This window comes from Buteo buteo, chromosome 4, assembly GCF_964188355.1.
Source record: "Buteo buteo chromosome 4, bButBut1.hap1.1, whole genome shotgun sequence".
Taxonomy (NCBI): domain Eukaryota; kingdom Metazoa; phylum Chordata; class Aves; order Accipitriformes; family Accipitridae; genus Buteo; species Buteo buteo.
The window spans coordinates 5,105,385-5,120,595 of record NC_134174.1 but is presented as its reverse complement, the minus strand read 5'-3'; the positions used below and the strand labels follow the sequence as shown (position 1 = coordinate 5,120,595).

At 47.5% G+C, this 15,211-nt stretch overlaps 1 protein-coding gene across 8 annotated transcripts in view; it reads right to left on the bottom strand.

The window, feature by feature from the left end:
• Positions 1 to 711: 711 nt before the first annotated feature.
• GATA3 (GATA binding protein 3) overlaps positions 712 to 15,211 on the bottom strand; it is a 28,982-nt gene continuing 14,482 nt past the window's right edge. For 4 of the 8 annotated variants that reach the window (XM_075024636.1, XM_075024638.1, XM_075024637.1 and 1 more), the window contains exons 4-6: positions 13,519 to 13,664; positions 7,847 to 7,972; positions 712 to 1,784 (exon numbers count right to left, since the gene is read on the bottom strand). In XM_075024636.1, the coding sequence (XP_074880737.1) occupies positions 1,500 to 1,784; positions 7,847 to 7,972; positions 13,519 to 13,664 (557 nt within the window). In that variant the 3' untranslated portion in view covers positions 712 to 1,499. Of the gene's footprint in view, positions 1,785 to 7,846; positions 7,973 to 13,518; positions 13,665 to 15,211 lie in introns of those variants that run through there. The other 4 variants (XM_075024643.1, XM_075024642.1, XM_075024641.1 and 1 more) reach the window with 4 other exon arrangements.

Sequence of the window (15,211 nt, the reverse complement as noted above, 5' to 3'; positions counted from 1 at the left end):
GCGGGGGCAGCGGCTGGGCTGCAATTCGAGGGACAGGGAGCACACACCGGACAGTGGGGTTACACTAACATGCAGTCCATTTATTTTTGAGGGTTTTTTTTTTTCCTTTGTTCTGGTTTTTTTGTTGGTTTTTTTTTTTTTAATCAAACCACCGCAAACACTGCTTTGGCTGTCAGCATGAGCACAGAGACACACATTCCCATACCCGTGGTAACTATGTAATAAATACCACCAAAACAAATTTAAAATAATAATAATAATAATATTAATAATAATAAAGAAAGAAACATATTCCCTTTCCCACCCCCAAGTACAAAACACTTTTAAGTCAACAGAATTTAATCTAGTTTATTCTCCAAAAAAAAAAAAAAAAAAAAGGAGGAAAAAATATGAAAACAAAACAAAAAAAGCAGGTCTTATCACTAGCAGTAAATAAATTTGTACAACCATTCAGTCTGTATAATAGGATGAAATAAATCTACATCTTTCTTATTTTGGTGCGTTGAATTATACATACAAACAACAATTACAGGAACTTGTTCACAATGCATATAGACCTGGAGAATGGCTATCTGAAAACCCCTTGTTGGCAATGTCCGCATGTTAACACTGATTGCCTGACACCATTGGTACTTCCTATGTAAAAGGCCTGTGGCCCGAAATGAATGATCTCCCTACAGGTTTTATTTATTTAGTTATTTAGTTAGTTAGTTAGTTAGTTAATGCATCATCAAAACCGTTCTAGCCAGCCCCCTCCCCCTCCCCGGAAATGAAAAAGAAACCGAAAAAAAAAAAAAAACCAAAAAAATAAAACAAAATAAAAATAAAATAAAAGGAGAAGACATGACTGGCAGTTGGTCCATTTGTTCGTAAGACCGCGTTTCCTCTTGGTCTGCATTGTTTGTTTTTCTGGTTTTTAAATTGTCCTCCCGTCCTCTTTTTTTTTTCTTTTCCTTTAAAAAAAAAATCTCTCGGAGTCCTTCATGCCTTTTTCTTTACAGCTCCCCAGATGCAATAAAGTCTTCCTCAAATGTACAGTATTTCTTACAATATAAGTTATATGCAATGTTCAGCGTTTTTTATTTTATTTTATTTTATTTTTTTCACAGCACTAGAGATCCTGTCCAATAGGGAATGCAAGTTCTGAATGGCTTATTCACAAATGGTATCCAGATTCAGTGGGTAAGAATACATAGACGCCATAGTGAGTTCCTTTAAAAAGTGGCAAACATCACTTTTTTAAAACCTTTTTTTTAAACTTTTTTCTCTTTTTTTCTTTTTTTTTCCTTTTTTGTGCTTTTTGTAGTTTTTTCTGGGTTTTTTTTTTATTTTTTTCTCTCTTACGCCTTCAAATAACTTTTTTTTTTTTTTAAATTCGTTTTTTTCCCCCTCCCATTTGATTCGGGACGTCAGACCCTTAACCACACGCCTGCAAAAATGCAAGTATATAAAGTAAATCTCATTTTGAGACCGTAAGCATTCAGCAGGGGAGTCTCTCGCTAACCCATGGCAGTGACCATACTGGAAGGGTGGTGAGGTCCGAAGGAGAGGCTGGATGGAGGATGCATCGGTGTCGGTGTAGTCAGCATGTGGCTGGAGTGACTGAAAGGTGAAATGTGGCTGATGGAGGACATGTGTCTGGAGAGGGCGGCGGGGTTAAAGGAGCTGCTCTTGGGAAAGTCTTCAAGGTTGTCATGGACCTTTTTGCACTTTTTGGATTTGCTAGACATTTTTCGGTTTCTGGTCTGAATTCCTTCTTTCTTCATAGTCAGGGGTCTGTTAATCTAAACAAAAATCAATTATTTTTTTTGTGCTTCCATCCCTTGTCCCCAAATCACCACGGGATTCGTGTACTCCATGCCCGGGCAGTCCCAGGGATGTGCCCAGGACCAGCTGAAGAGCCAGCACCCCCCTCCTCCCCCCGTACACCCCATGTGCCATGGCTACACAAACTCTTCCCCCCATCCCAAAATTCAGATCCCACCAGGAAATCCCAAGTTCCGTTGAAATTTCTGAACACAACGTGACATAAAATTGCTGGCAGAGCCTCACAGGAGCAAAACATACCCAGATAACTCACGGCAGCTGAAAAATTTCAGCTATCTGCACATTAGGTAATTGCACCGTGTTTAGGAACAAAACCAATCATTATCACCTTGAAATACTCCCTGCAGACACAGTCTCACCCCGAGGCTTCCTGACTGATCTAAAACCATTAGCTGCAAGAGCTGCTGGGATTTCAGTGCTACAAGGGGTCTCAAACTCTCACAGTGGCATTAGGGAGCTGGGCAAACTCTTCACAAAAGCGACAGGTATTTGTCTTATTTTTCTTCTTTGGAAAGATTTTGCTCTGATCCTCCTTGCAGGTTTACTTTAGCCAATGCGATTTTATTTCTAAAGCCTTCCAGGTTTTTTGGCAGGGCCTGAAACAGGTATCTGTGCTGCCCAGCAGATCATTTTCTACTTGCATGCAGGCATATCTGTAGAAAACCTAAGTATTAAATTCTCCTGCATGGATATACACAGCAGCAATGACCATCCATACACCCGCTGGGGTTAGGAAATGGTAGCAAAAGGTCTGTTGGACCTCCTGTAAGAAACTCCTATTGCTGCATAGGGAGCCAGCACCACAACATGCATCAGCACAAGTGCCGTGAAATCCTGAAGACCACACTTGGGAAGGGGTTTTTGCATCCAGTATCCATAAACATCCTTAAAAATCCGGATTTGGGAGCCTACATGAGGAGTTACACAAGTTTTGCACTGGTTCCTCTCCAGAATTTCACCCACAGCAGAAGACAGGAGAGCCCAGCAAACCCCCCAGGGCTGAACATCACTTTTTGTAATAAATGTGAGCACACGGCAATGCTGGTGGATATTCTGCAAAAGGGGGAAAAGGGAGAAAAAATGGATCTGCTATCCACTGGCAACTACTGCCTCAACCCCGGTGAAGGACAATGAAAAGAGATTCCTGCGAGGGTCCTGAACAGATCCTCAGCCATAAGATCTTAAATCAGTGCAAGGGACAAAGCACTCCCTTCTTCCAGATCTCAGCAAAGTTTCACTTCTTGCTCATCAGCCACTGCTTGGTGCCTTTCCCTGCAGCATGGGTATCATTCACGGATCTTTCTCCCCGGGGAGGCAGGGATACAATAGCTCCCTGTTACACGTGGGGATGGAGGCACGGGGAGAGGAAGGACCAAGCTCATCTGCTCCGGTTTACGCATCCCAAAGTTCATCATCCCAGTCCGAATTAGTGACTCCAAGCTCTTTGCACCAGCAGTGATAAGAAACATCACCTCATCCTGAAAATGGGTGAATAAAAGACTGATTCCTCTACCTCTGGAAAAAGGGAACCGGAGGGATCAGCCCTGCTTGCTAAAGGTAGGAAGGAAGAATCTGCCCATGCGCAGCCCAGCAACAGCCCTGGGGCAGCAACAAGCAAAAACCTCAAACGTCACGGGCTTTAAAAACACCATCACCCGCCTGCCTGGCTTCCCGTCCTCGCTGAGGGAATAGGGATACACACACAAGGAGGGCCCTTTCCTCCAGCTGGATGGTCAGGCTGGGAAATCTGTGCCTGGCCTGTTTTAAGTCAGCCAACAGGGACATGCTGTTCATGTTCAAAGGCAGGAGGCAGCCCCAGGTGAGCCCCAGCAGGCAGCGACGCTAGAGGAGACCTGGAAGTCTCCATCCCCGATGAGTCCGGCTCAGATCCGGGGAGGTACACAGGAGCCCCAGCTCCTAATGAGGATTTGCATCGTGACACCAAGGCTCAGGGGCAGGCAGAATTGATTTCCAGGTGAAGCAGCAAAAAGTCAGTCACTAAGAACAGATTGCCCCAGGCCATGATTTGATGTGAAACTTAAGGATGGGAATACCAGTTTTGCTCAGAATGGTGACAAAGCCATGGCCAGCCCCGCAACCGGGGTCAGAGATGCCATCCAAGCTGTTAGCTGGACACGTCATCCCGGCGTGCGTGGTCTCACCCTCCTAGCAAGTACCTGACCCAAGTGCCAAACAGATAAGGACATGAATAAATGTCAGGAAGAGTGAGACCAGCACAGTCAAGTCAAATTTTTCCAGTGATTTCAAAGGGCAGTCACAGCAGAGTTGAAGCGATCTCCAAAACATCAAAGCCATGGACCCATCTTGGTTGCTGGGGTAGAGAAATGAGAGACCCAGAGGGAAGACCTTCTCCATGAAAATTCATTATGATAAAAATGACAAACACATGCTAAATTAAAATTAAACCAGCCCAATGCATGTATATGAAATTCATTAATTTCAGATGGAGCCAATTAATTATGGGCAGGAATTATGCTCTTTGTTTTATCGTATGCAAAGTACCAGCTGCTCTGCTCTTGGGACGCATAGCCCTGCTTTAGGATATTGTGAAATAGAGGCCATTTCTCAGGACTTTTACCAAAAACAATGGCAACTCACTCATTTCTATGGGCACAGGCCAATCTTCTGTGCACCTACAGCAAGGTACACTCCCACCCATCCCTGAAGTGAGTGAAGGCTCATCCCGCTTCTAAGAAGGACTAAAATAACAAGGACAAGACCCTCACATTCAACAGATCAAATCCAAGGGATAGTCTTAAACATTATAGGCCTGATCTTGCTCTGACTGAAGACAATGGGATTTTGCCATTGACCTCAATAAGGTCCTGTCACTGAAGCGGATTTATCCTTCAGACATAGTCATTACAATGTTGGGTTAATCTTCCAGGCTGGCTGTATCTTCGAAAGCACTCTGGGATGCCACAGGATGAAAGGCACCGTATCAATGTGAAATATTAGTCATTGTTAATACTGGTGTTAATGGAGCCGGCTCTTGTTGAAGTCAGTGGGAGAAATGCCAGCAGCTCCACTAAATGCACCCCAAGACTATTATGATTATTGCTTATATCCTACTGACAAATGGGTTTGCTTAAGCTGTGGGAATCAACAGTAAAACAAACTGATATAGCCCCATGAAAAAGATAGCCTTTCTACTGCAATCGTTCCTGGTGCGGACTTAAAAACTAGATAAGTTTCATCTTCAGATCAATCCATTAAAATACCCTAATGATCTGAAGGTCCAAGAAAAATTCATTAAACCCAAAGAAAAGACAAAAGAGGGAAGAGGGGGTGGGAAGATGTAGAAAAGCAGCCAGGAATTTGCTACAAACTAGCCTGAAACAAGGTGAAGGCACCTTCCAGGTGACCGAAGACCTTCCACTGGCATTGACGGTGCTGAAACACTCAGCTGCTTGGGAGGGACATGCTACGATAAGCCTCTTTATTTCTGACACCTCTCCTGATGGAGAACCGATGCAGATAAGATACACAAAGGGAGCAGGACCACAGCCTACACAAAAAAGTCTTGCGCTTTAACAGACCAGACCAATTTGTATCAGCCAAGGAACCTTGTCCACCTGCAAGCACCAAAATTCCTCCCTGCCCTGAGCTGATTAAAGGACGATGCTGGTGCAACCCACCAGGCAATTAGCACAGCTCCCTAGGTCCTGCGTCCCAGCAGCCAAAAAGAGAAGGCATCTCTGTGAAGCTACCACTGCCTTACCACCGGTCACAAAAAACTCACTCCTACTTAGCTTCCGAAGCACAATGTGGCCTTCCCAGTCACAACCCCTAAAGCCATTTGGGCTGCAGAATAACGCTCCAATGCTCTGCCTTTGTGGACCTTTAAAGCTGAGGCTGGAATGTTCAAGGACAATCAGCCGCGATGCTGCCTGTTTCTCACTGCAGTAATAACTAAGCATCACCTTAAAAAGGTAAAAACAAAAGGATTTACCCACTCATAGCCAGATTTTAGTATCCTTGCCTAGTTCTATTGTTGCACACAGTATCTCAGTCCTCTAGGGGTTTCATTTAAGCAGGTCCCATTAATCGAGTTGCTCATAAGGCAAGATACTACTTGACTTTGCTAAGTAGCTGTGCTGAGCTTTTAAGCAGCTGTCAGTGGTTTTAATGAACATGAAAATGGTTCCAATGTGCTCAAGGCCTGCCCCATGTCGCAAATTTCACAGCCGGATCGGAGTTTCCCTAAACAGTTGGATCTAGGGGTCAGTTCAGGCCAACTAGGTTCACAACATTAGTGTGAAAAAGAAAAGGATGACCTCTTGCAGGCACATTTCTGGAGAGCCCCGGCACCCAGGCACCTTTCTAGACACCTCAGGGGGGATTCCTCCAGGCAGATGTCTACACTGCAGGTAGACACATCTGAATTCATCATCCTGCCACCTTTTGCTGTCACAGGGAGAAAATACACCGTCTTCAAGGGTACAAGTCATCTCATGCAAACACAGGCATCTCCATCAGGTCTGACCAATGGCACCCGAGAAGAGCCTATTTTCATCGAAGGGCTTTGCTGGGGTTCAGGGGGAGCAGCTCAGGTATAGATCTCCCTATAGGTCTCCCAAGCTATGCGATTTAAGTCCTACCACTGGTGCCTACCAGGCCAAAATAAAAGGCCAAAATAAAAACATGGCACAAGCGTAGGTTCCTCCAGTGAAGTTGGCTGACCTTGCTCTCTTCTTGCCATGGAAATAGCAAACAGAACATTTTCTTGTGATATTCTGAGAGCTTTCACTCCAGGTCCAACCCCTTTGTTTGCAGTGATCACACTGAGAGCTTGATGACAAGCTTTGCTTGCTACATAGGACTCAAAACGTGCTGAGACGCCTGCCCACTAAAGGGTAAACACATTTTCCTTTTTTCCAAGAGAGATGCCTCTCAGAGAACAGGTGAAAAATTAGCCTAGTTGGGGTTTTTTTCCTACTTAATCCAAACTTGTTTACTCATCCCAAGAAACCAAAGAGCTTGAAATAACAAATGGAAGGGACTGAGACACCACAAGGGTTGGATGCCCCACGAAACCCGATCCGTCTTTGATGTGTTTGCGTGGGTGGGCATGAGGGCAAAACAGAGCCCAAGATTTCTAAGTCAAACATAAAGCAAACGACCACTAGAAAAAAAAAAAAAAAAAGGAAAAAAAGTGATATCAAAGCAGAGAAATTGGAAGTCTTTTCCTTCTTCTGACATAATAATTATTCTAATGCCACATGTGGAATGAGAGTAACAGGAGTAGCTTTAAGACTCCTTTATTAGCAGTATTATTCAGTAGAAGACTTTTCAGATCCCTTTAGCTCTTTCCCTGGGGCACATATTCCTGGTTCCTGCAAGCTGGCTTTGCATGGAGATATTAGATTAAATCTGCCAGCCATTTCATTTCATTTTTCCTTCCCTTCCATGACAGACACTTTAAAATTCACATCACAGGTTGAGCAGACTCTGCAACCCGCTAAATCAAGTCCTTTTTGCTTTACGAATCGCTTGCATCAACCGGGGCAAACACGAGACCTAAATAAATCATCTTTGGGGACGGGTGGAGGGACGGGACAAAGGCAGCCACAAACGCAAGAAAGATCTAAATAGTTGCTGGCACATTTTGCTTTTTTTCCGGATTTTGTATTTGCTGGAGGAACCAAGCTACGCATAGAAGGGGTATCGGCTTGCAGGACAGCGTGTTGTCTTTTCCAACGCACTGAGCCCCATCAGCAGCGGATAATGTCTCTCTGTGGTGGTGCACCCCTCCTTTCTTGGTTCAGGCATGGGAAAGCTCTAACATTACCCACGGACAGCCCTTTTTATACCTCCCCAAGTCGGATCAGCTACGTTTGAGGGGACGCCGACTCATCGCTCCAACCCCCAAGGTCCCCAAAGGGATAAGGGAGATCTCAACACCACCCAAGACTGGAAATCCTTAAGTCAAGCAAGAGTTTGGACCACCGAGCACCGCAACTGAGGCCCCGTTATTGAGTGTTACAGTCACACTTACATTGTGCAGTTTGTAGTAGAGCCCGCAGGCGTTACAGACGGGATCGCCGTTGGCATTTCTCCTCCACAGGGTGGTAGTGGTGGTCTGACAGTTCGCGCAGGACGTGCCCGCCCTCCTGGCTGCAGACTGCGGGAAGGAGGGGGAGACAGGGGAAGAGAAGGAGGGAGAGAGAGAAAAGCACCCGTGTTAAAAAAAAAAAAGAAAAAAAAAAAAAGATGCAATCAGCAAAATAGCTGAGAAAGAAAACATCAACCCTGCAAGACTGACGCACATCGGCAGAGGCCTCCAGAAACTGGCTTGTGAGAACAAATAATAGTTCTGAAAAAAATCCCCGAGGTACTTTAATCCCAAATTATATATGAACTGAATCAGGTGCCAAAGGGCATCCTAAAAGTGAGTGCTAAACCTCTGATAGAACTCATCAAAATTAGCAGTGCTGGCACAGCCCATTCCAGAGGGGAAAATATTATTTAAATGCCAACATGTCTTTCCATCTTAATTCTCTCAGACCCCCCAGGGGTCTAATTCTGCAGTCAGGGCCTGAACTAATAATTGTCGGAGTCAACGGCATGAGTCACAGCGGCTCCAGCGAGCGCCGGGTGAGACCCACGCTGAGTTTGGTGGGCAGCTGCTCGCCGGGTCCGACCGCAAGCACAGCCCGGTCCCGTAAATTCAGCTCCGCTTCAAAGGATACGGGCTCCAGATCGGAAATAACACCGTGGCAAAGAGCAAGAATCCCAACTTTTTAATTACACCCTTTTGCAGCCTAAACCTTCATGTTTATTTAAGGATTGGTAATGAGCCTGAAAGAAGAATTTACCATTTCATAAAGGAAGAGGAACAAGAAAAAAAGTCTACGTGTCAAGGTGTATACAGAAGCTTTTTTGTTAGCTGCGATAACGATTTAGCAAAGCCAAGTTTAGCAAAGTCGCTCTTCTTTCACATGGATGAATTTGTGCTTATCATTTAAAAACTGTAACTTTAGCAAACAAGTTGTCCTTCTGCCACTGAGGGAGGAGAAGGAGTTTGCAGTCTTCTATGTGAACGCGTATGCACCTTTGCATATCTGCAAGTGCCTACAGCTCCTAAAAATAAGACCTTTAGATCCCCGTCCTATCTCTTCTTCATCAATATGACACAGTCCCAGAGCTCTGATTTCATCCCAATGCGTTGCTTTCAATGGGTCTGCTCATGTGCTTAAAGTTAAAACATGTGCTTAAGCGATTTGCCAGATCATAGCAATGCTTGGCACCTTGCAGAACTGAGCCTTTAATGCTCTCTTTTGTGCTCTTACTGTTTCAAATTTACCCCTCACCCCACACAGCCGCACACTGTAGCACATCCAACATTTAAAAAAAAAAAAAAAATACCGCATCTTTGGATACCGTACAACAAACCCCAAATGCAAACATGGACACTGGCACAGCGCTAGCGTTAATACCAACTCTTGTTAGGTCATGTTGCAATTTTAATCATAATTGAATGTGGCGTAGGTGGGGAGAGGACGGGTTGGTTTTGTTTTAGGTAGAGTAGCATTTTTTTTTTCTTTTAATTAGACAAAAAGGACTGTCTGAAAAAATAAATAATACGATGCCCATGAGCATTGGGAAGCATCACAGAGCTCCTGATCTGACAGCAAGGGCCTCTCACCAGCTGCCCGTGGGGACAGTTCCATTTTCCCTGACCACAACCCACGGTGAAACAAGCCGATCTCCAGCCCGATGAGGCCTCTAGCTGACTTCTCCGTGCTGATGACAAGCAGGAGCTGGGAACGGCACGTGGGTCTTTGGTTGCAAAAATCCCGGTGCCGGCAGGAGAAGCTGAAGCATCCCACCACGAACGGCAGAGCCCCCAACAGATATGCGCAAACACTCCTCGGTCCCGTCCTCCCCCGGACCATGCCACGGCCCCAAATTTCGTTCCCATCAAAATCCACCGGGTTTAATACGCGTGCTTCAAACGCAGCACGGACACAACAGCTTGTAGAGCCGGGCTCTCGCCAAGACCCAGGGGACGAGCCCGCAGGTCTCTCGGCCCCCGCCGGCCAGCACGGATGGCTCAGAGGCTGGATTGAGTCTCTCGGTGGCAGCTTTGCCCTTATCAGACCCAAAAATCAAGCCTAAGGAAATTTCTAAAAACCAGTGATATTTGACTCAGCCCACACAGGGGAAACATCCCCTTTGAAGATATTTGGGGTTTCTACACGGCGCTCGCCGTAATTTCTCTTACGGCAAGTGTGTTTAAAAGGCACGCCTGGTCACCACCTTGCTACCTTCAAACAAACTCTGACATTAAATAAACGAATAAATCACAACATCCACTGTCTTCTCTGAAACCTTTTCCATCTGCCGCGTTTCCCCTACAAAAATTCAGCGTTGTTAGCTGAATATTTTGAACTCTGTGCTCTTTCGGTCCCAGACTGTACCTTTTATGCTGTACCAACTTATACCGGAGACACCGGCAGCGGGCAGGAAACAATGAATAATAACGCTATTGTAAAAGCTCCCAGCAATGGCATCCACTGACGCTAATCACCGACCCGAACCTGGCCATGTAAGTAATGGGATGACTAATAGGGTGCCCCATATCATCTGTAGGACCAGACCCCGTGGCCCAGTTGCATGTGAGCGAGGGCACAACTTCAGAAGCGCTGGCAGCGATGAGAAGTTGGAATCGAGGATGGCACAGGAGGAACCAAGCACTGATAACGATGCTTAATTAAGGGGCATTTTCACCGTCCGGATTTACATGGGCTACCCACAAAGCTGCAAGCATTAGCTTCCTAAAATAAGACTGCACGTGCATGGGCCTTCTGAGAAATTGGCCATAACCTTTCCAAAACCAGCACGGCTGGAGACGGAAACAGAGAACTCTGCATCCACATGGACAGGGGAAAGGAAGAAAACCCAAAGGAAGGTTTTATCTCAGCAACTTCAGTGACTTGGCTGCCGCTGGCTTCGACGGGGACAGGAGCGGTCTCCGAGAGGGCCATAGACCTTTTAAGCAGAGTGGTGGTGTGGGACCACCTGCCTGTTCCTGATCCTCCTGCCAACATCTCCAGACCTTCCACCTTCCCCCCAAGACGAAGCAGAGCTGTCTGAGCCCCCTCGGCCGGCAAAGCTCCAGCCGTCTCCCCTAAAAGAAGCCCTTACAAAGACGCCCATTGAATTTAAAAAGGCTTGGGCTGGGTTCTCAGCATCTGAGGATTTATTTGCCTTCTCTCTCCAACCCATCGGAGTCCTTTCATTAGCGCGCCTGGGATCAGAGCCTACAAAACCAGCCCAAGGTCACGCAGGGAACTTGGGGCAGAGGGAGAGAACCACGCACTGGATCCCCACCCTGAGCCTCCATCCACACGCTGCCTTCCCCAGCCCGCTCGCCTTCACAAGTCAGGAAGGATCAAGTCAAGCCACAGACGCGTGCACATCTACATCTATGCACACGAAATGCAAACACGGGCCCGGCTTTGGGGCCTTCTGATTTTTTTTTGCGGGGGGGGGGGAGGTTAGCAAGGGAAATAAATACAGATGCAAACAGTATTGGAAATGTTTCTCTTTGCAGTGCTGGAAAAAAAACAAAAATATATAGATAAATCAAAAGTTCCCATTTAGCAAACGCCACATTCAAAGAACGGGAACTTTTTGTAACTTAAACTAAAATGCCCAAGATTGGAGTGATTGTGCAAGACAAGGTCTCTCTTTACTTTTTTTCTTTCTTTCTCTTTTTTTTTTTCCCCCCCTCAAGAATGACCTTTTACAATGTATTTATTTATATAGTTCATTTTACATGTGCCGGGCTGAGAGTGACTCGGGACATTCTTTCGTGGTTCCATCAGACACTTTTTGAAAGCTCTCCCCCCCTTTTCCAGCCGCTTTCCTATTCTGCCTCCCCCTCCGCTTGTTTGGATACGCTCAAGCTCCTGTGTGTTTGGGCTGGGGAAACGGAGCTGTTGTTTAGGAGTTATCTCCAGGGCTCAGATATCCGGCAGCTTTTTCCTAGGAAGTTAGCTTTACACATAAAGAGAGAACGAGGAAAAAAAAAAATAAAAAAGCAAACGAGGTGTGTGTGTTTAAGACAGAAGGGCCGGGGGGAGGAGGAGAAGAGAACAAGAGAGCTGCCTAAAAAAATTAAAATCCCAGCCCGTACTTCCCTCCCTAGAAAGCTTTTCCTTTTTTCTAACAAGGCTATGAGAGGTGAGGGAGACCAACATTTTCCTATATGGGAAAAGCCCATATAGGAAGGCATGCAGAGGTTTCACCCGTGGGAAGTTTGGGGGCAGAGGAGCAAACCCGCATCTTCCTCAAAACCCGCACAGCCAGACAGAGCTGACGCCGCTGCCCCTTGCAGCGTCACCCCTCCTGGGGCCGTATCCTGCAAACGCTTCCCGGTGCCTGTGGGGATAAAGCCGGTCCAATTTGGCGGGCATCTCACAGGTGAGGAAGCTGAAACCCGTGACTGAGAGCTGCCGGACAGAGGCCGTGAGCATCTTCACAGAGAACACGAGGGCAGCGAAGCACCCCTCTCCTGCCCGCAGGATCCGGCCATGCCGGGCACGAGCCTCACGCAACCGGCCGGATCCATCCATCAGCTCAGAAACTCCGCGGAGAGGCGAGAGCCGCTTTTCCTCCGCATTTTGAGCAGCCCCCAGGAGCCCGTCCACGTCTTTAATCCTAACGAAACCAAACGTGCCTTGATTCGAAACATTCAATAACTTCCCAAGCAGGGAACATATTTTTTTTCCCCTGCTTGATATATTTTTTCCCCTTGTGGTTTGCCTGATTATTTGCCAAATATACTTCAACGCATTTATTAGCCATGCCCACAGCTTCCAGACCTTTTTGTGGCTTCCAGGGAAATTCATAAATAGATCACTGGGGATGCTATAACGTACTGCCTGTGCGTAGTACAGTTGCGAGACTTGCAACTATTATTTCAAATATTTACCCACACAGTTCGTCTTCCTCCAACTCCTGCGGCCCCGGGCACACGCTCGGCTTTGCACACTCACCGGGCTTTGCCAACCCCTGCCTTGTGCCCTCACTCACACCGACTCGGAGGGGAATGACACAATTTGAGACCTACACGGCTCAGGGACAAATGACCACACCAGGTTCAAGCAGCACCAGGACCATCAGCCAAGTCCTTTGCAGGACCAAGGTCCAGCTGATGTCCCAGTGGCGGCTGGTACCCAGTTTGGGTCCCCCCTCTATGACGCTGCCAGCCAAAGGGGATGGAGACACACTTGGGAAGGGGAGGACAGCAGCGTGGAGAGCCCAGGAGAAATCTTCTGTTCTCCTGATAATCTCTTTGGTCACTCAGAAAGGATTAGTCTGCCCTTTAGCCCCTGGAAAGAGCCACCATCCTTGGGTCGCCATCCAGAAGCGCTGTGCGGAGGCACCTGCCCCATTGCGACCTGGGAGAAAACTCAGTTCTGGGTTGCAAGAAGCCCTGGATCTTGTTTTTTTTAACCCATTTTGCAGTTTGCAAGAGGACCAGATGACTGAGGCCCACAGCAGCTGGGAGCATCTCTCCGAGCATCCCCCCCCTCCCAGCCCTCTGACGCAGCGGGACCAGATTTCGGAGCTGGCTGAGCTTCCCTGTCCATCCCGAGCTGCAGACAAGAAGAAAAAGTTGCAGAAGAAGGAAAAGAAAGAATAAAAAAGGAGACTCACCAGCCTTCTCTTGGGTTTGATCAGGGGCCGGTTCTGCCCGTTCATTTTGTGATAGAGTCCACAGGCGTTACACAAATAGTGCCCGGTGCCATCTCTTCTCCACAGAGGGGTTGAGGTAGCCCCACAATTTACACACTCCCTGCCTTCTGGAAACAAGAGAGCACATAGTTCACTTAGGGAAAGTGGAGGTGAAAGGGGCTGGGGACACCCTACCCACCCCCCAAAAAAAAAAAACAACAAAACAAACCACCCCCCTAAGAGACCCAGCCATGCCAGACCCTGTCATTCCTCTCCAAGCTCAGGATGTCCAAGCAAGGGTCCAAGGCCATGGCTGAGCGACAGCCCCAGGGCTGGTGGGGCCTGATCCTGTCCCCCTCCCCAGCATCCCCCCACAGGCAGCATCAGGCCTGTGTGCCAGCAGCAAGGAAGAAGGATGGTGACAAAGACAACCCGAACCCCATGGTGGCTCGAGGGGCTCCCTGGAGAAGCTCTCACCCCTCCCACAGGTCCCTCCTTTGGGGGGGGTTGGAAAATTTCCCCTCACCTCTGGATTAAGGGCTTCTACAGCCCTCCAGACCCCATGTCGCTAGACCAGACAAACCTTGGCAGGCTTTGCAAGGAGCCTCCAACCCTCCCCAGATGGATGGATACCAAATTTAAGTCCATGCCCCCCCCCTTTCTGATGGGTGTGAGGACCCTGGGGTCACTCCTTGAGCACTGCCCCAACTCCCATGGGGGTACATGAGCCTGGGGGGGGGGGGGGGGTCTCATCCTTTGGCCTCAGGTCAAACCACATCAAGGACCCCCAAAATAATCACAGATCAACAATCAAAACACCTCCCCGGCCCCAGCCAATACGCAACCTCTCTGCCAATATCCGCTATCGATTAATTTGCCATTAAGCTTCCACCACCCAACTTGCGGAAACCCCGCTGGCTTCCCCATCGCATCTGCAGCCGGATGGTCCATCCCTGATATTTGGGATCCCAAACAGCCCCTGAGCCTGCCTGAGCCCTGCTTAAGGTCTTTCCCTCTTTCTTCTTCTCCTTTTTGGCACCTCTGTATCCTCTCCCTGGCTACTGAGGGGTGGGGGGGTGTCCCCCGGCCCACCAGCTCCCAGCTCAGAGGAGGGAACTGGGGGGGATGGGGATGCCTCTCAGCTACTTTCAGAGGGTTCAGTGGTTTTTTGTTGGGTGTTTGGTTTGTTGGGTTGTTTTTTGGTTTGGTTGTTTTTTTTTTTCTTGCACCTAATGACACTCCTGGCCCATCTGAGAGCAGCAGAAGACCTCAGCTGGCCAGAGCAGAGCTAACTCAGCGCAGAGCTGGCTCCCCGCTGCCCCAACCCGCGCTGTGTTCGAGCGAGAGGCATCCGCGCCCTAACCACAAACGGCAACCGTTTTTCCAGAGCCTTTGCACTAAACCCCTCTCCTCTCACCCCAACACCGAAAAAAAAAAAAAAAAAAAAAAAAAAAAAGACATTCGCAGCCGTTTCTCCCTCTTTCATCCTGCAAAAACACCCCCTCCCTCCTTTTCCTCCAGCACTAACCCTCTTTGTCTGCGAGCTTCCCAGCTTGCTAAAATCAACTTTAAAAAAAAAAAGAAAAAGAAAGAAAAAAAAAAAAAAGGTGTTGCTGCTGGGGTTGGTTTATCAGGAACCGCAGATGTCTCTCTAGAAGGTAAAGTAACAGAAAGT